This window comes from Choloepus didactylus, chromosome 10, assembly GCF_015220235.1.
Source record: "Choloepus didactylus isolate mChoDid1 chromosome 10, mChoDid1.pri, whole genome shotgun sequence".
Lineage (NCBI taxonomy): Eukaryota > Metazoa > Chordata > Mammalia > Pilosa > Megalonychidae > Choloepus > Choloepus didactylus.
In genome coordinates, this window is record NC_051316.1 from 94,404,416 (window position 1) to 94,429,517 (window position 25,102).

The window sequence follows — 25,102 nt, forward strand, 5'->3', positions numbered from 1 at the left end:
CCTAGCTTTCTCTGCTCAGCTGCCTTCTTGGACCCCAAGAAAGATAACCCACATCAGCAATAGCTGGACTACTGCTTGGGATAATTTTGACAGGTATCTCTGTGAGAGTATTGAGATCCAAACCCCACTGACCATGAAACTGCCCTCAGTCCCTTGTCTCCTGTTTGGGACAGAAGTCTGCCTGGCATAGACAGTGTTTCAGAAGCCACAATTATATGTATGTGTATGTGTGTGTATATGATAGGGATGATTTTAAACAGCTTTGGAAAATTTCTGTTATGTTTTTGTTTTGAAGACAAAATAAAACCCAGCAAACTGAAATTAAACCTCATTCTCTGTGCTCTTCCGTCTCCCTCTTGAGGTCGGGTCCTAGGATTAGCTGTAGTATGAACAAACCAGGGCGGAGACCCAATGAACATTCTTCAAAATAGTGTTATGGAGACAAAATGAAAACCAGTCAACCGGTTTCCAGTCGACTGAAAGTCTCAACAAACTGGCTTTGTTCAGACTGACCTGGATCCCAAACCCTGGTGCTCAGCTGGGGCTTAGTAAATATTTGACTGAACAATGAATGTGTTTGACTGTTAGGTGCTATCCAGTCTTGAGAAGAGGTGCTATCCTGACTATTTCCTGACAGGTGGGTTGAGGAGTCAGAAATAAAATGGGTCAACATTGAGCTAACAAGAGGCTCTCAAAGCTGCTTTGTAACCAAGCATTTGCCTTGTTTTGATATTTGGGTAGACTCGTATGGCAAGCATTTAACAGACACAATGTACTCAAAGGGATTTTCATGGTTTCTGGATATATTCTGTGATATTGGGCAGTACAGAAACCCACAGCAATGTCTTAGAACCTTCTCATAAATGTTAAGTCTCCTAACTTCTCACCAAAGTCAGAGAACACACTGCTCTCCAGCCTGACATGGGGCAGCAAGTCTCAGGACCTGACCACAACGCCTCCAGAGAGGACGGGGTGGGGGACCAGCTGGCTCACTCTCAGCTTAGAGGAAGCTGTTTTATTAAATCTGGGAAGACTTCTGGCAGTTTTACAGGCTTCCTGATGCTCAGACACTCTCCTAGACCTTCCAAGGCCGACCAGGGGAGGAGGGGCTTTGCCTTTTTGTTGCTTAACTATGGATCACGGGAACTTTGATGATTAAAACTGTTATACTTCCTCAAACCAGAGAATTCATCAAGCTAACATACATCAAGTTCTAATAAGAAAGAGAAAGTGTTGCCAATTAAAATATGACAATGCAATATATCCATTGCAGGATGCATCTTGATTTCAGAGCTCTTAAAAGAAGAAAAAGCATACTCTCTCTCCTTCTCCTTTCCCTCTCTCTCTCCTTCTCCCTAGCTCTATAACAGCCCAAAGCAGCAGAATTGGGAGGAGATATGATCCTTGAAAGAAGGGAAGCACACTGGGGTACTTCTTAGTTCATGGTGATACATAGGAGAATAGAACTAAACACAAAGCAGCAGTTTAACTGGCTGGGCAAATTAGAAAGAAGCTGAAGTCTGAGGCTTGAAATTGAGGGAGGCAATGCCAAAAAGGAGAGAGAGATAGAGGAGAGAGCCCCAAAATTAGTGTAGAAATTCCTCTCAAATCCTTGTTAACTTCTAAATTATACATGCACAGGTAGATACTCTGAGTAATTCAGCAGAAAGTAGCTAGGAGGCAGAGATGTCAGCAGCGTCCTGGAAGATGGAGTTTGTTGTTTCCCATGCATGTCTTTAATTTATTACTCCTCAAACCATACACTGGATAAAGGGGGTGTCAGTCACAAGGATTTTACAATCACACAGTCATAAGATAAAAGCTATATAGTTATACAATCATTAGAAGATGGAGTTTTGAGTTCAAGTCCTGCCAAGTTAAAAGGGATCAACAAACATCTAAGGCTTTCAATTTAATCCCAGAAAGGTCATGCCTTATGAATAAGCTCAAGACTAACAGTTATGCCCTAGGACTATGGACAAAACCCAAATACAATGACCTGAACAAAGCTTAAAAATTGAGTCTTCACAGTATCAAGGGGATATGCCTGTCAGAACAAAAACACAACATTCCTTAGAGGAATAAAACAAAATCAAGATTCTTTTTAATATCATCTAAAACCTCCAGTATAATTTTTATAATTAAAAATTATAAACATGTGACATAGCAGGAAAATGTGACCTATAATCAAGAGAAAAAAATAGTCAATAAAATCAGACCCACTGTTCCAGTTTGCTAATGCTGCCGGAATGCAAAACACCAGAAATGGACTGGCTTTTATAAAGGGGGTTTATTTGGTTACACAGTTACAGTCTTAAGGCCATAAAGTGTCCAAGGTAACACATCAACAATCGGGTACCTTCACTGGAGTATGGCCAATGGTGTCCAAAAAACCTCTGTTAGCTGGGAAGGCACATGGCTGGCACCTGCTCTGGAGTTCTGGTTTCAAATGGCTATCTCCCAGGACGTTCCTCTCTAGGCTTCAGCTCCTAAAAAATGTCACTCTTAGTTGCTCTTGGGGCATTTGTCCTCTCTTAGCTTCTCTGGAGCAAAAGTCTGCTTTCGAAGGCCATTTCCAAAAATGTCTTTGTAAGCTGAAGCTCCTCTCTCAGCATTCTTCCAAGTGTCCCTCTTGGCTTTAGCAAGCTTGCTTCCCCTGTCTGAGCTTATATAGTGCTCCCAGTAAACTAATCAAGGCCCACGCCAAACAGGCAGGGCCACACCTCCATGGAAATTATCCAATCAGAGTTATCACCTACAGTTGGGTGGGTCATATCTCCATGGAAACACTCAAAGGATTCCAATCTAATCAACACTAATATGTCTGCCCCCACAAGACTGCATCAAAGAATATGGCTTTTTCTCTTGAGACAGCTGAGCCCACTGAGCAGCCAACATCTTTGTTACTTCCATGAAAGGGAGATAGGGGCGCTTGACCCAGATGCTAGAATTCATAGACAAGGACTTTAAAATGGCTTTTATAAGTATATACAGGATTTTCAGGAAATGAAGGATAGAATGAATGAATGGATAGGGAATATCAGGGAAGAAATGGAAAATATTAAAAAAAAAAAGTGGAAATTCTAGAACTGAAAAACACAGTATCTGACATAAAAATTACTTTGGATGAATTCAATAGTAGATTAGATAATGTAAAAGAAAAGATCAGGAAAATCTGGAGACAGGCCAATAGAAATTACCCAAATAAAGAGAAGAAAGATATAAATAAATAAATGGAACTTCAGTGACCCATGAGACAGCACCAAGCATATAAGTGGAGTTCCAGAAGAGGAGAGGCGAGCAAATTGGGCAGAAAAAAATACATGAGGGAATTGACCAAAATTTCCCTCACATTCCCAAATTTGGTGAAAAATATTAACCCACAGCCCCAAGAAGCTCAGTGATGCCTATGCCAAATAAATACAAAGAAAACCACAGCTAGTTACATCATAGTCAAACTTTTGGAAACCAAAGATAACAGAAAATCTTAAAAGCACTCAGAGAACAAAAGACCTATATGCACAAAGGAACAACAAAAGGAAAACAGCTGACTTCTCAGAAACAATGTAGGCCAGAAAACAATGGAAAGATATTTAAAAAGTGCTGAAAGAAAAAATAATCAATTTGGGATATATGAAGCTTTAAGTTTTGGAGGGACTCTGAAGTTGTAAAATCTAGTAAAGTCCCTTCCTCCCAAACCCACCTTTCTATAACACACATCATATACATGCATCTCCCCCATACCACTCCTACCACATACATAGTATCTCAGTAGAACATCCCAGCATTCCACCATCTGTGGAAGTCTTGGCTATAGCTCCTACCCATCCTGTCTCCACTCATAAACTAGTGTGGCCTTTTAAAAATTCAAGACTAAACACTGCCTTGCTCAAAACCCTTCAGTGGCTCCTACTGCCCTTGGACAAAGTCCCACCTCTCTCAGTTCCTCTGAAGAACTCCCTACAATTGCCCTTGCCTCAGAATCTGCTCCAGTTATTACTGCTGTACAACAAACTAATACCAAAATTCAGCAGCCTAAAACAACCCTTTTATTATACTCATGGATTCTGGGGGTCAGAAATTCAGATATGGAATAGCGGCATGGCTTGTCTCTGCTCCATGATGTCTGGGAAAACTCTATAGCTGGGAATGACTAGATGGCTAGGTTCTGGAATCATCTAAATGCATCTTTCCTGATGTGTCTGGAAGTTGATGTGGATGTCAGCTGGAACCTACACATACACACGGCCTCTACATGGCGACTTCAGGGTAGCTGGACTTCTTAGGCTTCAGTTTGGCTCAAGCTGCATCACCTTTTCTCACCCAGCCTTGGAAGTCATACAGTGTCACCTCTGGTGCATTCTCTTGGTTACAAGCAAGTCACAAATCCACCCAGATTCAAGGGGAGACCCTACATCTCAGTGGGAGGAGTGTCAAAGTCACACTGTGGACTAGGAGATATTGTTGGGGCCATCTTTGAAAAAGCAACCTGCCACAGGGCATTTACATATTGTTCTCTCTGTCCAGACCATCTCTTCAACATTATAACTTGGCTAATTCTTATCCATCCTTTAGGTTTCAGTTTAAGCACCACTTTCTCAGAGAGCTTTCCTTCACCACCCTGCCCAAGCTTAATCAAGTCTACAAATTCTCTTAGCATCAGCACTTCTCATGTACCACACTCAGTCTGTCTGCCATCTAGACTGTGAGCTCTGTAAGGACAGGGACTTTGGCTTCCTGGCATTGGCTTGGAGGAGGTTCCCCATAAACACTTCCTAGGAGAGAGGGGATAGGGGAGAGAATGGAGGAAGGAAGGAAGGGAGGAAGGAAGGAAGGAGGGAGGGAGGGAAATAGAGGGAAGCATGCTGTTCATTTAAGTCTGGTCAAGTGTGGGTGCCCTTGTCTTGTCAAGGACACAGCTTGAGGTGAAAAATTCTGCTCAATATCCCATGTGCTTCTGCTGATCTTGAGCCCTAAGCTCATCACGGCCTCAACATGCATGGCTCCACCAGAACCACTCCAGGTACTTTGGAGAATCCACAGAGTGGGCAAGCATCTTCATCCCTAGGAGTGTTTCTGGCTGACTGTCCAACCCAGCTGTCTGGCTAATGTTGTGGCTTGTAGGATATGAGGGGTTTCCTGGTAAAGACCCATTTTCATAAAAGGGGGGGGTGACACTGACAGATAGAAAAGGGAGAGCATCTGAGCAGGCTGGGGAAAAGCTGAGGCAGGAAGAAAGTTTGTTCCCTGCAAAGGTAGGAGTGGCAATCCAGAGCTGAAGAGAGCCTGTTTGCCGGGGTCAAGGAGCATGATGCACTGGGCTTAGAGCTGGGGAAAAACCATTAAAGTTTTCCTCCCAATTGTACCCAAACATCATCATCACCACCACTGTCATCAGTGAAATTTTTTTAAAAGAGGGAAGAGTCACTACCAATATTTTCACACAGCTGTTGTCCAAGCAGAGGGGCAAACCTACGCCCTGCTGCTCCCTTCCCAGTGCCCATCACCCACCCCTTCGCTGCACCATGCCTGGAGGCCTGGCAGCAGGCCTGGCCTCCCCTCCTCTACTGTGCCTTCTCCCCTGCCTGATGTTGCTTACTTTTTGGGGTTTAATGCTGTCTTCTCCTTTTTTGTTCTGCTTCAGTAAACATTCAAGGAGCCCCACCTAACTGGCAGACTCTGTGCTGAGGACTCTGATGGCATTACATGATCTGCATCTAGAAAAGCCTGAGAGAAGTCACATTTTTTTATTCAATTTTATTGAGATATATTCACATACCATACAGTGATCCAAAGTGTACAATCAATTGTTCACAGTACCATCATACAGTTGTGCACTCATCGCCCCAGTCTATTTTTTGAACATTTTCCTTGTACCAGAAAAAGTGAAAATAAGAATAAAAAATAAAAGTAAAGAACACCCAAATCACCCCCCCACTCTATTTTTCATTTAGTTTTTTGTCCCCATTTTTCTACTCATCCATCCATATACTGGATAAAAGGACTGCGATCCACAAGGTTTTCACAATCACACTGTCACCCCTTGTAAGCTACACTGCTATACAATCGTCTTCAAGAGTCGAGGCTACTCAGTTGTAGTTTGATAGGTTCAGGTATTTATTTCTAGCTATTTCAATGCACTAAGACCTAAAAAGGTTTATCTACGTATTGCGTAAGAGTGACCTCTTGACTTCATTTGGAATCTCTCAGCCACTGAAACTTTGTTTCATTTCGTATCCCCCTTTTGGTCAAGAAAATGTTCTCAATCCCATGATACCAGGTACAGATTCATCCCCGGAAATCTTATCCTATGTTGCCAGGGAGAGTTACACCCCTGGGAGTCAGGTCCCACATAGGGGGGAGGGCAGTGAGTTCACTTGCTGAATTGGCTTAGCTAGAGAGAGAGGGCCACATCTGAGAAACAAAGAGGCACTTGGGAAGACTCTTAGACACAATTATAAGCAGGTTTAGCATCTCCTTTGCAGTAACAAGCTTCAGAAGAGCAAGTCCTGTGACAGAAGGCTCAGCACACCAAACTGTCAGTGGAGGTCACATTTTGATAAACACACTGAGGCTGAGCAGAATCACACAACAGGATCTGGGAGCACAGCCTTTGGGCTGTTAACTCCAGAGTCCCGAGTTCATTTCAGTGACAGAGCCCCTGTTCCTGTGCTAAGTGCTTTCTTGTGACTTCACAGAATCCTTGCCACAGCCCTTAGAGGTAGAACACTAGTATTAGCCCATTTACAGATGCATAAAAGGGCAGTGAAGTGAATTAATCAAGGCCACTCAGGTGGGAAGTGATGGAGCTTTTTTCAAGTGCTGCCCCCTGCCCTCAGCCTCTGGTATTTCCACTGTCCTAAGCCACCACCTCCAGTTAATGTACAGCAGCACGGATGCTGAGGAGCTGCTGTGCAGACAGCCTTAGGCCCCCTTTCCCAGGGTGGAGGGATGAGAGCGAAGCCTCCAAGAAAGGCAGCTGATGAGGGAGGCAGTCTGGGCTGGGCTGGGCTCGGCTGAGCTGAGCTGGGCTGGGCTGAGCTGGGCTGGGCTACCCCACCCACCCACCTGGGACTCAGTGGGGCAGTGCTTACGTGACGGGGAAGACCTGGCTGCCCTAATGCCTGCACAGCTGGAGCGGATCTAAGCCTACTATCTGAGTCAAAGGGGAAGCTCTCTGCCTCGGGAGAGTGCACCGGGAGCTGCCCTAGCTTTGAGGAGCCAGCGAGCCAGGGAGCAGAGCTGGCCAGGCTGCCCGTGCCAAGGAAGGAGGGGGCCTGCTGAGGCCGCCAAAGCTGAGGCGGGAGGGGCTGGGCCAGCTGGGGCCGGAGCTAGAGTGACATCACCGGGTGGCCCGCCTCTGTCTGGGGCTGAGGGGAGGCCCAGAGCCTTTCTGGGGCCTGGGGGATCCTCTTGCACTAGTGGGTGGAGAAAAGTGCCTGCAGCCAACCAGGGTCAGGCTGTGCTCACAGTTTCCTCCGGCAGCATGTAAAGGCTCCACAAAGGAGTTGGGAGTTCAAATGAGGCTGCTGCAGACGGCTCCTGGAAGGACCCTAAGTCCTGAGCAGAGCTGTCCGAAACCCCAGATTTGCAGAGCATGGCACTGAGGCAGCTGCCGGCTCCCACTGCAAGGGAAGGCAGGCTGTGAGTGGCCCCTGCAGGACCCACGGCCAGTCCCCGCCTGCCCCATAACCGGCTGGAGCGCTGCTGTGGAGGCAGAGTGAGCAAAGGCCAACAAAGCAGGGTTGCTGAGCTGCCGCCAGTCGGCCTGTGTGTGACTCGGGGACCCTTCCTGGAGGCCATGGACAGGCTGCCCTGCTGACGGCCAAGTTGAAGCATGTGAAGAGCTGCTTCGGGAGCCAAGCAGGAGGGAAGAGGTAAGGAGCCAGCTCTGTGGGCAGAGGGGCAGGGGGCGAAAGGCAGCACCTGGCCTCGTGGCTTAGGGTTCGAGAGCAATAACCCGTCTGCTGGGGGTGTGTGCAGTTGGACCCCAGAAGGAGGACACTCCCCGCTTTCACTTGGAGCCAAACAAAGCATCTGCCAGGGGCAGGATGTACGCACCACTCAGGCAGAGGGTAGCATTTTGGGGGTGTGAGATCATGTTCTGGGATTTCAGGGTTTCATTAGGAAACCCCATTCTCCTTCTTCAGACAAAGAGCCTTTGGGGTGGAGGCAGATGGGCTGTGGGTCACAGCTCTGCAGCTGGGGTGTGTGTGCTTGTGTGTAGGTGCGTGCTTCAAGGGGGCAGAAGACTGAAGGAGCTGCAGACAGCAGAAGTAGCCCAAAGGCTTGGGAAATCTGTTTGTAAACTTTGGGTTCCTGTTCATGCTAGCTAGAGACTATGCTGAGGCAAAAGCAAAATCAAGCGTCGTCCTAAGAGAGCTGACAACCCTTGTTCAGGAAGTTCCTAGAGCTGAGCAGCGTCTGCTCACATCCTACTAGCTGGTAAATGGAGGAATTCCAGAGGTTTCTGCCGCTGTGACTTGGAGCAAAGTGCTGCCTGACTTTCCTTCTGTGCCTGAGGACACCTGATCCCTCCCAGCACTGGACTGTACCCGAGGTCTCCAACCAGCTGGATGTGGGTGGGAAATGGGGGAGGACACAGCTTTCCTGGCATCCCAGCAGGGGGGACAGTGAGGGCTCCACACACCGAGTCCCTTGAAAGCGCTCAGCATTGGATAACCGCCCCAAACAGAAATTCTTCCCTGATCCCTCCCCTCTCCTTCTGTGATATATGTGTCACAGGTCAGCTATTGCCTCTGTTGTGGGATTATGAGTACTCCCAGAGGCCAGTTTGGCTACTCAGAAAAGGATCTCCTTTCACTGGGGCTCTGAGGAAAGTTGAGAATGCCACTTCCAAAGCTGGCCAAATGCTCCCCACATGTATTTTTCCAAATTGAGGCAGAGTAGGGTAGTAATCATGGGCTGGGTTCAAATCCTGGCTCTTCTACTTACTAGCCAAATGACTCTGCAGAATACTTAGCCTCTCTCAGCCTCAGTTTCCATGTCTGTGAAGTGGGATAACAGCGCTCATCTCATAATAACAGCCAACATCTATGTTGCACTTACCCTGTGCCAGGCACCTACCAACATGTAAAATCCTCACAGCCACCCTATCCCTATGACACAGGCACTGTCATTCATCTTGCAAATGAGGAAACTGAGGCACGGTGGTTAAGTGATGTGCCCTGGGCCACATGGCTAGTGCTGGTGCCAGCATTTGAACCTGGCAATGGGACTTCAGAGTGCAGACTCTGAGCCACACACTGCTGCTTTCTAAGAGCAAACATGATCATGCCCAGGAAGGCCTTAGCACAGTGCCTGTTGTGCAGCAAACCTCATAAAACATTAGTCACTGATTATTATTAAGCATTATAATCAGAATCACGGAGACCCAAACTCTTTCCGTGTCTTGGAAACATCCTGCTAGGATTTCCAGAAAATCCTATAGGGCAGAGCCAATGCTATGGCTGCCACCACCTCTCACACTGGGGTCCTACTAGGAAGGAATCTGAGAGTAGGGGGGTCCTTATGTCTGGAGCTTGGGGCTGAGGCCACCTGCAGCATGTTCGTATTCTCCAAGTCCATGCTAAGGAAAAGTACAGACACACTGACAAAAGGATTTTGGAGCATCTGACACCAACCTAACAGTAAGAGCGTCCTACCACCTACAAGTACACCGCTTCTCTGCCTGTTGGTTTCCCCTCAGAACCTCAGTGGATGAGAAACAGTGAGCTACCTCAGTGCTGCAGAAGGTCCACAAAGCAAGAGGACAATGGCCAGACCTGTCCTGGGGTTGTAGAGGGAGAGGCAAGGACCCCTCCCCTGTGCTCTACTGCTGTCACCAGGTTTGGCCACGACATGTAGTCAGGGCCAACTGACTCCATCCTGGCCATGTGTCCAGCCAAGAAGCACAGCTTCTGACCCATAGCTCCCAGAGATTCCAGTGGTTCCCTGAGCTCTTTGAAGCATTTTGAAAAGCTGGTGTTAAATACTTGCTTCTCTAGCATAAGGCCTCTGGGGTTGCTGAAGCTGCAGGTTTCCCTGTGCCAGCCTGACGGTGGCTCACTGTGCTCTCTCGGCAGCTCAGGCTGAGCAGAGGCTCTGACTGACTTCATGGGTCTGGCTAACAAAAATGGGGTTAATTATTACCCAATAAAGGCAATCTTGATGGGACAGACAAAACCATATGAAGCATATGGTCCAGGAGTAGACTGCACAGTATCACTGCAAGCTCATGTTCAGAGTGACTAAGCCATTCCTCCACCTACAATAATTTATTAAGCACCCAATGGTAAGACACATGCATCATCTCATTTCATCCTTACCACAACCCTAAGAGGTAGGTTCTAGTTTTAGCATTCCATTTTTCAGATGAGAAAACTGAGGTTTAAAGAGGTTGAGTAATTTGCTGGAGGTCATACAGTTAATAAGGCATTGTGTAGTTTGCAAACTCAGTCTTCTCTGGCTCCCAAACTCTTGCCTTCCCCTACTTCACTCCACTGTCTCGTTCAAAGTGCCTCGACTTCTCCTCTTATCCTGACCACAGTTAGTAGGTCTCAGCCCACTGCCTCCAGCAACAAAATCTGTTTTGGTTGCTGTCCTACAGAAGGCTGCACCACTCAATCTGAAAACCATTTCCTTACCTGGTTTTGATGTAGCATTAGCTCTTCACAGAAGCCTATCCCTCTGATTACCTCTCTTACAGAGGAGCCTCAGTGTTCCTCTCGTAGCATGGTCAGTGAGGTGGAACAGAGATTGCAAGCCAGGCTGCCTGACTTCCAAACCCCATGTGCTTGGGTGCTCTGCGATGCTCCCTCCCCACATCAGTACCACAGAACTCTGGCTCCAGCTCAGTGGGGGCAGAGCCTCAGGGAAACATCGTTTATGAGGAAACACCATTTATGCATTTTCTACATCCTCAACTGAAGACTCCTTTAGGGCTGCAAAATCAGAACTCAGGTCCTCACAGTATACACTGAGCAATTCCTGAGAAAATGTCAGGGAGATGGTAACTGGTAGCTACAGGAGGTATATTCAGCATCTGACCTCTCTCTGAATCACACCCCATTTAGAAATGGTCTCAATTTATAGCGATCAGATGGGGGAGGGAAGGAATGGGATAGGGTGAAGACAGGTATTGAGTGTCTATCATATTCTGCACATACAATGGAGCGCAAATACATAGCTAGACCCTGCCTTTGTAGAGCCCACAGCAAACAGGAGGCAGATGGTGACAATCTGCCAAATCACACAAATGCACAACTGTGAAAAAGCTGTAAAGAGAAAGCACGTGGCACTGAGAGTTCTATCAGATGGATGGTGCTGTCCACATTTTACACAGGTGGAAGCTGAGGTTCAGAGGGTACAGCACCTCTGCAAGGTCTCTCCACTAGTGGGCAAAAAAGCAAGGATTCAAACCCAGATCTGTCTGACAAAGCCCATGCTCATTCTGTTCCAGCCCACTACCATCTTGGACAAATACACTGTGGAAATCTTAAGAATGAAAATCTTAAGAATTAATCAATTCATTGAATAGCATTTCCTTCCTAAAAATTTATTAAAACAGCACCCTAAATAGAATGGTTATTCAGCCACAGGCAGCTTGGAGTTTGCAGTGATAGGTCATATCAGAAATCTCATTCTGAGAGTAGTTCTGTGACAAATACCATATTCTCTTGCTACTATCAACTATAAGCCATGTGACTGATTTAATAATAGCTTTGGGGGGACATTAAAACAATACTGTGCCTGTTACATGAACACATCAATTGAAAGACAAATTCTGATTACAGAAATGTGAAAACGTTGGGTAAGGGAAACCATGCCTTTTACAATAAAGCTTTTGTATTGGGTTTACTCACTAGTGAAATCAGCCTGTGTTAGGCCCAGCATCCCCAGAGCCTCAGCCTCCCCTGCTGCCTAGTCCTCCAGAAGGCAGGCCTAAGACCACTGCAGAGGAACCCAGAATGAACTCCGTTCTTATCTCTAAGAGATTCCTTAGGAACCACTCAGCTCCATGAATGCCCAAAGTCCTGCCTTAGGTGGTTCCACTCCAGGCTCCAAGAGGGAAAGTCCATGTGTGTATGAGTCACTGCTGAACCTCCAACACCTACTCAGAGCAAAGTGGAGAAGATACCTGTGGAATGAATGAATGAATGCAGCCAGCGAGCCTCAGACCCAGGCTCTCAAGCAAATTTGTCTCTCAACCCCAGGTATCACACTGTGCCCCTGTGTGTTGTCCAGCCAAAGTCTCTTCTGGTATACTTCCCCTCTCACCCTGTGCCCCTGCCCAACCCCACTCCTGCTGGATTAGGTGCCCCTACTGCCCCCTGAGCTGCTCCCATCAGGGAGTGGACCACCCTGTATTACAAATGCCTGCTCTCTATCTCACCTGCTACTGAAGGGCCCCTTGAGGGCAGGGACCTTGCCTGCTTTGTTCCTGCTCTATCCCCAGCCCTCAGTATCATAGCTGGCCCAAGGGGAATGCTCAGGAAATATGATGAACGAATGAAATGCTAGAATTCCTATTTAGTAACCCAGGTGCCATCCTGGGTACTGGATATTCAGAGAAGGTATTCACCATGACACTATTTTTAAGAAGGTCACAGTCTGGAAGTAGACAAGCAGATGAGTATAATCTGTGCCTTGGGTGCTGTAATGGAAGCACCCACAGCCATGCTATGGGAGCTGGAGAAGGAAGTGGGGACCTTCCTGCGAATGGATGGCCTCACAGAGAAGTGGACTTGTGATGTAAACTTACGAAGGAAGACAGGGATTCATCAGGCAGGACAGTGGGGGAAGGGGCTTAAAGAAAGAGGAATGGCATGTGCAAAGACAGCAAGGCATGAAAACACAGACTCTGCTTTTAAGCAGGACACTGATATGATCAGATGTGGGTTTCAGAAAGATAGCCCTGGAGCTCTGTGTAACGTGAACTGCAGGGGACAGGGCGCCTGAATGCAAGGAGGTCAGTTAGGATTGTATGGATAAGAAACCTGGCTCTGGAGTAGACAAACCCGATTCTAAGCCTTGCCTCATTTCTTCATCTGTGAAATGGGAACAATCATGGTTCTTGCCTCACAGAGTTGCTGGGATCAGTGAGATAGGCACAAAAAGTGCTTGTCCCAGTGCTCCACGGAACAGCCCATCCCAAAAGGCCAAAGTGGTCCTGGTGCCAACTGCCCAGCCTGACCCATAAGAGCAGATCCAAGGAAAGCCCAGATTTCCCAAGAAGCCAACTTAGGACAACGTTGCCCACCCAGTCCCTGGCTTCTGCTTTTCTAAGATTCCCTCAGCTCCACACACCAGGCACAGCTGGAAATGCAGCAGCCAACTCAGAAGCCAGTCTCTGAAATGGCTTCTGCAGACTCTCTCCTGCCTTTTCTCTGTTGGCTGAGACTCCTGGCACAGAGGGCTCAGTGCATGGGCTTTGGGGGAATCTGAAAATGGTTCCCCAATAATGCACCATGAAAAATTAACAATATCCTTGTCTCCCTGGCAAAGCCAACCACCTCATCACTACGTGACCACATCTGCTTTTGCTCTATGACCTCACAGTATGATCCCAACCCACCTCCTCTATAAACTCAGCCATTCCCTGGAGCCAGCAACTCAACAGTGGCAGAGGAACCCCTTTCTACCCCTACCCCCCATTTCACTCTTCCAGGCAAATCTATCTACTCCTAGACTATCTGCTTCTTTGGTTCATGCCAACACAACAGGGTCAGGCCCAGGTTATAATAATACACAATGGCTGGCTGGCTGGGATGGTTAATGAAATGGATGGATGGATGAGAGGCTGGATGTTCAAATGGTCTATCTGAAGGTCTAATGAGAGAAGAGCTGGCAGGATCTGAGAACTGGTTCAAGACTCCCTGAGTGCCCACACAGTCTTTTGGTGGGGAATGATTCACAGGATCCTAGGCTGGGAGGGGATGGCAGTTGGAGATCTGGATACTCCCTTCCTGGCCTCCAGGCTGGTGGTGAATCACCCAGGACAAATGATGCACAGTCCCTTCTCCAGGTTTTGTAAGGTGAGGATGCCACTGCTCACTTTAGGTGTTCATTTTGAGGTCTCACCACCTCAATGATCAAGAAGCTCTTTCTAACAGCCAACAAAACTCACTCCTGTGCTGACCTGAAAGCCGTTTCTACTTATTCACTCAACAGTGACTAAGAAGCCTCTGCATACCCACTGCTAACCAAACACACAAACAAGCACCTTTTATTCATATTGGAAACAATATTGCTGGAGGTGAGCACATGGACCTTGGAGTCAGACAGCTAAATCTCAGTCCTGATATTTACTGACAAGTGACCTAACCTTTCTGGACCTGAATTTCCTTGACTGCAAAATGCAGATAATAATGTCTTTCTCCTAGATAATGGGACTATATAATTTGTTGCTCAATCAGGGTCTTTTTGAGAGTGAAATGGGGTGCTATTAATAATTACCTAAGACAACAGGCCTCAACTGAGGCAAACCGGAACATATGTTTCCCTTACTCACAGGTCTGCAGGACTCGAGATCGAGCAATAGAGTACAGCTGAACACACAGTAAAAATTTACAACTAGCAAATGACAACTGCTGTTAGCAATACTATTGATCACATGGTTAATTGGCCCCGTAGGCCTTTTCTTCTGGACTTTTCCTTTATCTGGACCCTTTCCCTGTTCTGGATTACCAATTGGTTTGGGTATCACTCCAATGGCACACCCTATATTTCAACCATTTTTAGTAGGAACAACTGTTTATCAGCTTTGAAGTTTTGATTTGTATCATTTTTGTACTGATGTTGGTTTAACAATTCTGATTCAGGCTCATGTTCATTAGACTCGCTCAAGCTTGGCTCAAGTTCCTAGCTGCCCAGAACCCAGACCTCAATCAGCCAGCATACTTGGGGGTAGGCGGCAGTTTCAGATTGCCTCACTGCCTTGGTATATGCCCTGTCCTCAGGCCTCTTGCAGTGCTGGAATGTCTCCCCTGGTCTGAACTCACGATCAGCCCTCATCTGTGGTCACAGAACAATGGGGCAGGGCTGCCTGGGGGAGAGGTGGATTCTGTGAATTCTTCAGGCAGAACTACAACCTTGACTGATGATGAAATACCATTCTGAGAGCTGCATTTAATTTAGAGGTTTTCCTGGGTCAGCTGTCCTGGGAATCCCAAGAGTTCTCCTATCCTCCTCCTGCCTGGGGAGTAAGAGAACACAATCTCTTGGGGTTTCCTTGCACTTTGGCACTTTTGTTTGTATACATTTGGTATGGCATATTTTATTTAGGGTATATTTCTGTTACTGGCTCTGTCACTTAGTAACTGGGTAACCTCAGGTAAATGACTCATGGTCTTGAAATCTCAATAGTTTCCTCACGTGAAAATGGGGTAATTGTCAGCCCTGCTCTTAGCCTAAAAAAAGCATCTTTGTGGGAATTAGAAAATTGTATAATATAAATATACAAAACAACAAAGATTGTGAATGTGAGCTGCGCCCCCTAGAGTTGCATAGTGCACAGCTTGGGCCAACATACATGGTGACCCTGAAATAACAGGTCCACATTCCCGGGACTGTTGGGAGGATTAAGTGAGATAATGTATATATAAAGTGCCTGAGTCACAGTAATAATTGGCTGTTATTATTTGAAGTTTTCTCAATTCCTAACCCTTTGGGGTAAGAACTCAAAAGAGTACCCCAGGTCAGTGTTACAAAAACAATTCTTCCCACAAAGTGGCCCCATGCCTGGGCTGTAGTGCTGTGGCAGTGAGAGGGATGTAGACACACGGTGTGTGGCCCCACCACACCAGGCCAAGGCGGGGGTGGTGCTCAGAAGCAGCCCACCCGAGGCTGGGTGAGACACAAGCCTGGGGAGGCTGCCTCCCAGCATGCAGATGCAGTCACGTGGCATGATCACACGGGCGTCACTTGTGGAGAGGGAAAGCCTGTGCATAATGGAAACTCCTCACAATACAATGTGGAAAAGCAATTTCAAGAATCATTTTTATTTTCATTTCTAAGCCAAGGAAAACAGTTGGATTTGCTTTTCTTTGTTGGTCATAGGAAGAAACTGAGGAGCATCACTTTGATTGGGGTTGAGGCCTAAGACGGCTGGAATGCTGGGGGGTTATTTCTCTTGGGATGTAATGAGTTGAATAAATATCAAGAGAGTGAAAGTACACAAACTCATTACTGCCCATTAAGAATGCCAAACTAGCAAATAACTGGTGTGGGGGAAGGGGGAGGTTGAACTCTTTAAGGAAAGTAAATGACTACAAGAGGATAGCATAGAGAGCCTGGGGCTTAGCGTCAGATCTGAGTTCTAGGTCCAGTTCGTCCTCTTATCTGCTGTGTGTTTCTGGGCAAGTCATTTAATCTGTCTTGGTTTCAGAGTCTTCGTTTATAAAATGGGGGGAATAACAACGTCTCTGGACAATATGTGCCAGGCACCCAGTACGATGCCCTGTTCCTTCCCTTCCTTCTTATAACCCAGTCTGTTCCTTGTCACTCCCGGTAACCCCAGGCCCCATGGAAACAACTTAAAGACTGGTCCCAATACTAGCAATGACACCTTGAGCAAGTTCACCTTTTTGGGCTTCAATTTCCTCACCCTCAAAATAGGCAGAATAATAACAATTCATTCTGAATGTTCTAATGATTAAATGAGTTCACATGTATGTAAAGGGCTCAGTGAACCTTAAAACCTGAACAAGTGTTAATTGTCAAGTTTGGTTTACTTTTTAATCTAGCAATCATAAGAAAGGCTCTTTAAAGACATCACAGTTTATGATTACGTTTGCATGTTTTTTGCCTCCCCACCCTGTGCCCAGCACTGTGCAAGAAGCTAAAGACACCAAGAGAGCCAGGACTCAGACTAACCAGTTGGCTGCTTCTGGGTCTGGGCCTTTGAGGCCGACAAACCTCCTGTATCAGAGCACAGCTCTGTGACATGGATCAGGTGATTTTAATTCCTCCTCTGTTAAATGGGGATAATCGTGGTATCTCCTCAAAGGGTTACTGTAAGGATTCAAAGAGATGAGAAAAATGTCCATCTTTGATGTGCTCATCACATATGCCTAAAATATTCAGCATCTTAATATTAGCTTTTATTGATCGCTGTCCTTGTTATTCTAATTTTTAGTTTCAGAAGTGCACTCATGTTCCTTACCTCCGGAAAGAGGCAGGTTCAATCACACCCATTTCACAGAAAAGGCTTAACCTTCAGGATTACAAGTCCAAGTGCACAGAGCTTTGCCTGGGAAGCCATGAGAGTCCACCCTTGGGAAGGTACAGAACTCAACTATAAACTGCAGCTCTCCTGGGTCTTGAGGCCAGGGAAGGTTTGGAAGCCATCCCTTTCCTGGAGCCAAGTTGCCTCCCTTTTTAGCTGCTTCTTGGCTAAGGTAGAGGGCAGAGCCAGCACAGAGAGGTATCTGTCACCAGCTGCTGCAGGTGAACAGCCTGCGGAAGGCAGTGGCCCTGGCAGGCCCGCCCTAGCCGGGAGGGCGACTCCTCCCCATTGTTCTCTAGCAGGCGCAGCTGCCAGCACAGGAGTAGCCAAAGTACCATTGGAAACCAGGCAAACACATACAAACTCAGCCCAGTTTCCACTGATGTCACTGCAGCCCTACCTCGTAGCAGAACCCAAACCAGGGCGCGTGAACACCTCTTCCTGCCTGACGGGAAAGGCCTGAGCTGGCCATCAGAACCATGCTTGGCCTTTGTCATTTGAGTGGAAAGCAGCTCAGCAAAGGCCCGGGGGAACACGGGGTCTTCTTTTGTAATTGCCAGCTGGCTGGCATAGGGTGGAGCCTAAACCCAGACTTCTCACTGAGAAGAAGGCTCCTAAGTGGCCCAGAGAAGACACAACCGGTGTCCTGATTGTTATTTTACAGTAAATTCATGTGAAACCAGAAAGCAGTGCTACTAACACCTTTATACTACTAATACCCAGATTAAGTCATTAAGAGTTGGGAAAGTTTGAGTCCATCAGACAAGGGAGGGTACAGTCCTGGTTCTGCCACCTTCCAGCTGTGTGATTTTAGGCAAATCACTTAGCCTCTCTGAATCTCAGTTTCCTCATCTACAAATGGAAAGAACAGTAGAATCTACCTTATAAAGGGCATTCTGAGTATTCGATAAAGCAAAAAAACACTTGCAAAATGCCTAATGAAGGATCAGGCACATAGTAGGCACTCTGTAAATGGTAGTTTTGGATGTTGCTAATGAACATAGTAAATGGCCACTCTTGTTGGTGCAGCTCCACCCCCTCAGGGTAGACACTTCCTCATGGACTCCCCAGGCCTTGGTAGATCCCTTTTCACAGCATTTCCTACTACACAGAAACTGTCGGTGGGTTTGTCTTTTCATTCAGTCAACAAATATTTATTTGTAAAAAAACAAAACCCAAACCCAGCGCTCATGGAGCTTACATTCAAGAGGCCAGAAAAGGGAGGCAGACAGTATATATCTGATGGTGATAGGGACTCTGAAGGGGATATAGATGGCAACATCACAATTTTAAATAATTAGGGAGAGCCTCGCTGAGAAGATGGTATTTGAGCAAACACCTGAAAGAGGTGATGGAGCAAGTGAAGAGGAAAGGGGCAAAGTGTTCTGGCAGGGAATAGCAAGTGCAAAAGCCCTGAGTCATAAGTGTGCTTGGCGAGCTTGAAGAACATCCAGTAGGCCAATGTGGCTGGAGTGGCATGAGTGAGGAGGAAAGTCAGAGGCGAGGCCAGGGAGGTAGCAGGGGCTAGATCATGGTGGGAGGGCCTTAAAGACCTGTTAGCTTTTTCTTGGAGATGGGGAGCCAGTGGAGGGCTCTGAATAGTGACCCAATCAGACCTTTTAAAAGGATCACTCTGGCTGCCGAGTTGAAAACAGACTGCAGAGTGGGCAACAGCAGGAACAGGGAGCCCTATTAGGAAACTATTGCAGAGTCCACTGAGAGTTGAAGGTGGGTTCCACAAGGGTGGTGGTAGAGGAGGTGGGGAGAAACAGTAGGGTCTGGAATATTTCTAGGATTTCTATTATAATTTGATGGTGACTTAGATGTGGGATGAACAGTTTAGGATGAATTCAGAGTCCAGTTGTGGATAAGTTCAATTTCAGATGCCTGGTAGCTGACTGGAAATGTTAAAGAGGCAGCTGGATGCTTGAGTCTGGAGACAAGAGGAGAGGTACAGGAAGGAGAAATAAATGTGGGACTCATCAGTGCTTGAAGGCGATCAAAGCCACAAGACTGGATGAGATCACCAAGGTAAAGAAGAGGTCTGAGCACTGAGCTCTGGGGGCACCCCCAACACAAAAGGACAGAAATATGAGGATGAATCAGCAAAGAAGACTGAGAAAGAACAGCCAGTGAGCTTGGAAGAAAGGGTGACATCCTGAAAAGGACGTCCAAGATGGGAATGATTCACAATGCCTGCACTGTTGAGAGACAAAATATTGATAAGATGAGGACCGAGAACTGACCACTGAATCTGGCATAGGAAGGCCACTGGTGAAGAGGGGGTAAAGGCCTGATAGGAGTGGGCTCAAGAGGGAACTAGAAGAGAAGAATAGGAAATAGTGTTTCCATTTAGAGGGTTTTGCTAAAAAGGAGAGGAGAAAAATGGAAAAGTAGCTAGAAAAGGAATTTGAGGTCAAGAGACAATTTTCTTTAAGTTGAGAGAAATAACAGCCTGTTTTTAGGAAAAATGTGATTATGCAACAGAGATAGGGAGAAGTGTTGGAGCAACATCCTTGAGTAGGCGAGAGGAGGGATCTAGTGCGTGTCCATCCCCTCCCTCGTGGCCTGGCTAACTCCTACTCATCCCTCAAGGGTCAGCATAAAGGTCACTTTCTCAGGGAAGTTTCCTGACCCCTCCAATTAGGTCAGATCCCCTGTTATACCCTTTCACATTGTATGAGACTTCTGCTTCACCACACTTATGAAAGGTGTAATGATGTGGAAGCCCAGTGAGGGCAGGGGTTGGGTCTGTTCTGTATGCAGCTGTATCTCTAGCCTGGTATATAGTGGATTGTTCAATGGATATCTGGTGAAGGAATGAACGGTCCAAGAATAGAACTGAAACAAATCCTCAGACACGTGTCTGTTTTCTGCTCCCGTATGATTTAATCACATTGCAATGATAGGACTGTGCAATTACTGGCTGTTGCAAATATCTGGATTTATAAAAGTTCATTTGTTTGTTCCTGTTTGGGCTCTTCAGCTCAGCTAACACACAGATCAAAGCCACGTGACCGGACACATCCTTTCACTGACATCACCCACTACAAACTGAAAGCATTCCATACTGTGTCTAGCAAGTCATTCATCTAATGAATATTTGCTGAAAGCCCGCTTAGTGCAACATCCTGGGGATATAGGCTTGATCAGACACACAGTGCCTGCCCTCAAGAAGCTTAGAGTCCAGCAGAGGAGATCAAAAGCAAACAAAACTGATTCATTACAAAGGGAAATTCTGGGTGGTTAGAGATTATAGAGTAGGGAGACTTAACCAAATGAGCAGTCTGAGATAGTAGGAGAAGGGAGATCGAACAACCCTTGCTCCACCTCTCCTCACCAGCTTCAAGCTGCCCCTTTGTGGTTCTCAGGCTCCAGGCCAAGAGCTCAGCAAGAGGGCTATGGGCATGGAGCTAGCTCCAGGCCAACAGGGCCATGGTCTCTTACTTCAGATGCCTCAGTCCCCTCCCTTTTCTTTCTACCTCTGCTGAGACCTATCTATCTCCTTCTATTGCTTCCAGATGAGCTGCTGTCCTCTCTGGCTCCAGGAGAGTAGAATGCATCCCCTTGAAGCTGCATTTGGGGAAAGATCTACCCAGCAAGAAGGCTGACATCATTTATGGTTTAGGCCACTGACAGTGATGGGACCACCACTGATTCTCCCCTTCTGTTTACTTTCAGATTTTCATAGACTCTATTCACAAAGAATAACCACCATCTTGCAAGGACCATGAGGCCACTGTATGTGACATGCTGGTGGCTGGGACTGCTGGCTGCCATGGGAGCTGTGGCAGAGCAGGAAGATGGCTTTGAGGGCTCTGAGGAGAGCACACAAAATGAATTCATTTACCTGAATAGGTACAAGCGGGCAGGCGAGTCCCCGGACAAGTGCACTTACACCTTCATTGTACCCCAGCAGCGGGTTACAGGTGCCATCTGTGTCAACTCCAAAGAGCCTGAGGTGCTCCTGGAAAACCGAGTGCACAAGCAGGAGCTGGAGCTGCTCAACAATGAGCTGCTCAAGCAGAAGCGGCAGATTGAGACGCTGCAGCAGCTGGTGGAGGTGGATGGCGGCATCGTGAGTGAGGTGAAGCTGCTGCGCAAAGAGAGCCGCAACATGAACTCACGGGTCACGCAGCTGTACATGCAGCTTCTGCATGAGATCATCCGCAAGCGGGACAATGCGCTGGAGCTCTCCCAGCTGGAGAACAGGATCCTCAACCAGACAGCCGACATGCTGCAGCTGGCCAGCAAGTACAAGGACCTGGAGCACAAGTACCAGCACCTGGCCACACTGGCCCACAACCAATCGGAGATCATTGCACAGCTTGAGGAACACTGCCAGCGGGTGCCTGCAGCCAGGCCCATCCCTCAGCCGCCCCCTGCCACGTCGCCCCGGGTCTATCAGCCACCCACCTACAACCGCATCATCAATCAGATCTCCACCAATGAGATTCAAAGTGACCAAAACTTGAAGGTGCTGCCACCCCCTCTGCCCACCATGCCTACCCTCACCAGCCTCCCGTCCTCCACAGACAAGCCATCAGGTAAGTCCTCCAGGGTCCCTTTCCATTTGAGCCTCAAAGCCAGGCTCCAGGCTTCCCTTGGCTGTGACCACAAGTGGAGGGAAAGCCACAGCAAGCTGAAGGCGTGCCAACAGACTTGCATAATTCCCCAGTAATCCCTTGAGCCAAGTTGCTTGAGCCAGTGGGGTGAGAGGGGGGACCACATTCCTTAGATAGATCCTCAAAGGTAGAACCAGGAAGCAGGGAAAGTTTCAGAAGAAAATAAATTCAGACTTTTAATAGAACAGAATCCAAGGCCTGAAGTTTTCTAGGTTCTGCACTAGATGTTCCGTGTTGGCAAACAGGATGTCTCTCCTGCAAGCCTGTGTACACCAGTCTCCAGTGCCATGCCTGGCTCAGAGCTGGCATTTGGTAAATACTCACTGAATAAAAAAATAGGCCAAAGAAAAAGCGTTATCATTTAAAAAGTATGATAAAACACATTTTAGGGGCTAAGGGATACAAAGCAGTATTTTCTAAAGCCCACAAATTTCCTACAGTCTGCTACTATCTAGAATTGTCAATGATGATTCCATACATTCCTAAAAACATGCATACAATGTGGTAATTCTCAGAATAGAGAGGGATGGGATTGCTGATGGAGAGGAAGCAGCTGCAGTAGGTTATGAAGTTTGACCAAGATATTACACTGGGCATTTTCATGTATATTATATCATAAACCCTTGCAGCTCCAATTTACAGACAAGTTCAGAAAGGTTGATTACCTTTTTCATATGCTTAAGATCCTCAGGCTAGATTTGAATTCAGGCCTTTTCACTTTTATGTCTAGGGCTATTAGTCTCCTTTGGTCTTGGACTCTTTATCTTAAAACAAGGAGAATGAAATAAATAGACAGAACCTTTATAGCTTTTGCTTTCTATAGCTGATGATTGGCCCTTCTGTACACGAGTCTGTTTTAAATCAGAAGTTCCAAAAGAGAAGGCACAGTGTGCTAATATGTCATGGTAAAATATCCAGAGGGTTAAAAATGCCATTGAGTACCAAATCAAGGCTCACCTGAATACTGTCATAATCCTGAGGAGGTGGGCTGGTCTCAATGGTTACCCAGAGGATTTCCTCCTAACCATCTCTGGTTTCTGAATCAACAACTCCAGCTCATTTCAGACCTTGAACTGAGCTGTTAGGCATACGATGTAAAAATAAAGACCTGGGTTTATATCCAGGCTCCATCCCTTATTAGCTATTTGCTCATGAGAAAGTTACTTAAGTCCTCTGAGCCTCAATTTTCTTCCCTGTAAAATGGGGACAAGTGCCTAACATCAGAGTTATTGTGGAAAGTCAGTGCAATCAATTATGTAATATGATGTCATGTGGTACAGCCAACATTGGCTGAACCTCTACTCTGTGCCCATCACAGCACTAAATATGGGGGAGCTGGTGAAAAACTATGTTCCCTGACCCCCAGGAACTCAAGCTGGGAGAGGTGGCAGCTGCATTAATGTACCTGGCATCCATCCAGGGTCCATTATTTCTGTCCCCTAAAATCAGCACATCTCGTGGGATAAAAGATCTCTGGGTGGTAGCATTTCGCCAAGTCAATTTTCCAGCACCTTGTAAGAATTAATGGGGCCAACATACCAAAGTATCTGAAATCAGGAATGCAGTGAAAACTCTGGACTGTGCAGTCATTGTGTAATAACCACCCCCCCATTACACAGTGTTGCAGAGAGGGGCACAGGAGAAGCCACGGAGACACTAAGGTGGCACTATTGAGACTTCCTGGAGTGGAAGGGCAAGGTACGACAAAGGTGGGGACTTCCGCACTGCATCTTGAAAGATTTGTAGGCATTTACTAGGTGGACTTGGGAGTCTGGAATTTGAATTATTAGTGTGTTCCTGATGGATCTGGAGACCATGCAAAGACTCAGGGGCACTGCCCTACTCCTAGCATCTCAAGCAATCTGATCACCTACTTCATGTTCATAATTCAACATAGGTTGTAGCACTGGTAAGGGAGCCTGTATACTGTGTGTAATTCCAAGGCTACTGCAATCATGCTACCCCTTTCTCTCCTACTTAAGAAAGCAGACTGGCATGGAAGGAAATAGTAGTGATTTTACTTTTGAGATAACTTGATGCAATTTGTCTTTTTTTTAAAGCCCTCATAAATTTTGGTACTTGACAGTTAGTAAGATTTCTTGTGATCCATCTCAACCACTGATCTTCCATATGAGGTGATACCAGCTGATATTGCGCACCCACTTGTGGAAGCTGAATGTGCAGACAGAGCTCATGAGGAAAGTGGCGGGAGAGGTCCCTGCTCTTTCCTTGCGTTAGACTAAGCTAGAAGGGAAAAGCAGAGGATCTCTCTTTACCCAGCTCCAAAGGCCAGCCTGGACCTGAGTGGGTCAGCCTCAGCCAACCAGTAGAGGGCTCTTATCAGGCCTATTCTGAGAGCTTGCAGAGCAGGCTCTGGTCCTGGAAGACAAAACCCTCTTCTGTCCTCTCACCCAACAGTTCTTTGTTCTCGGGGACAAAGCTCAGCCAGAAACACCTTTGCAATTAAACACCTTTACATCCATATCTTGGCAGCTTATAAATTTTCTTTCATTCTGCAACCTCAGAACCATCTTTTCCTCATTGTCTGGGCCACTAATCCCACAGCATGCCCTCCCCCAGGGGAATGAGGGAGCTACCATCAGCTTATCTGGAAATGTACTCAATGGCATGTTCCCAGCCAGAGATAGGAACAAGGTCTGGGCCAGTTGAGTGATGGAGGCCCAGGCAGCTCTCGACTTCCCTGACCTCTTCTTTAGGTTAGTCCTGTCTCTCTCAGGTCTGGCCAGAGCTAGGGGCGTTTCAATTAGGAAAATGTTTATGATGAGGCCTGGACCAAATGGCCTCACTGCTCCTTCCCCTGTGGGTCCTGCTGTTGCCACTCTCCCTCCCTCCTGCCTTCCTCTTCACTCTTTCTCACCATTATACAATCCCACACCTTCTCCACTTCTTTTAGCTGGTGCACATGCATGCATGTGTGCACACACCTACACACCTGTCAGTCAGATCTGTTAAAAAGGAAGGCTGCAGGAGTTGTTCTCCAAGAGGCAAGAGGCAAAGTAAAAGGATGGGTGGCTCAGCTCTGGTTTTCACCTAGGATGGGTGCTAGATGGCCTGGGACATTGTTTCTCAGCTCACCCCAGACAGAATCCCGCATGTGCTGCCCTTCCTGACACAGCCCCCATCCTAGAGATTGATCAGAGAAGAGAAGGCAGTGCTACTACTAGTTGCCACAGCAAGACCTTGTCTGAGATTAATCTTCAAAAACCAAAAGGAGTGGATACTTTTGTAG

At 46.9% G+C, this 25,102-nt stretch overlaps 2 protein-coding genes across 12 annotated transcripts in view; one reads left to right on the top strand and one right to left on the bottom strand.

Moving 5' to 3' along the window:
* The window catches only part of RALGPS1 (Ral GEF with PH domain and SH3 binding motif 1), a 427,751-nt gene that overhangs the window by 116,378 nt on the left and 286,271 nt on the right, over positions 1-25,102 (bottom strand). The window lies entirely within an intron of this gene.
* The window catches only part of ANGPTL2 (angiopoietin like 2), a 33,091-nt gene continuing 15,407 nt past the window's right edge, over positions 7,419-25,102 (top strand). Inside the window, exons 1-2 of the mRNA XM_037798277.1 lie at positions 7,419-7,877; positions 20,909-21,774. Coding sequence (XP_037654205.1) covers positions 20,958-21,774 — 817 coding nt within the window. The 5' untranslated portion in view covers positions 7,419-7,877; positions 20,909-20,957. The remainder of the gene's footprint in view (positions 7,878-20,908; positions 21,775-25,102) is intronic.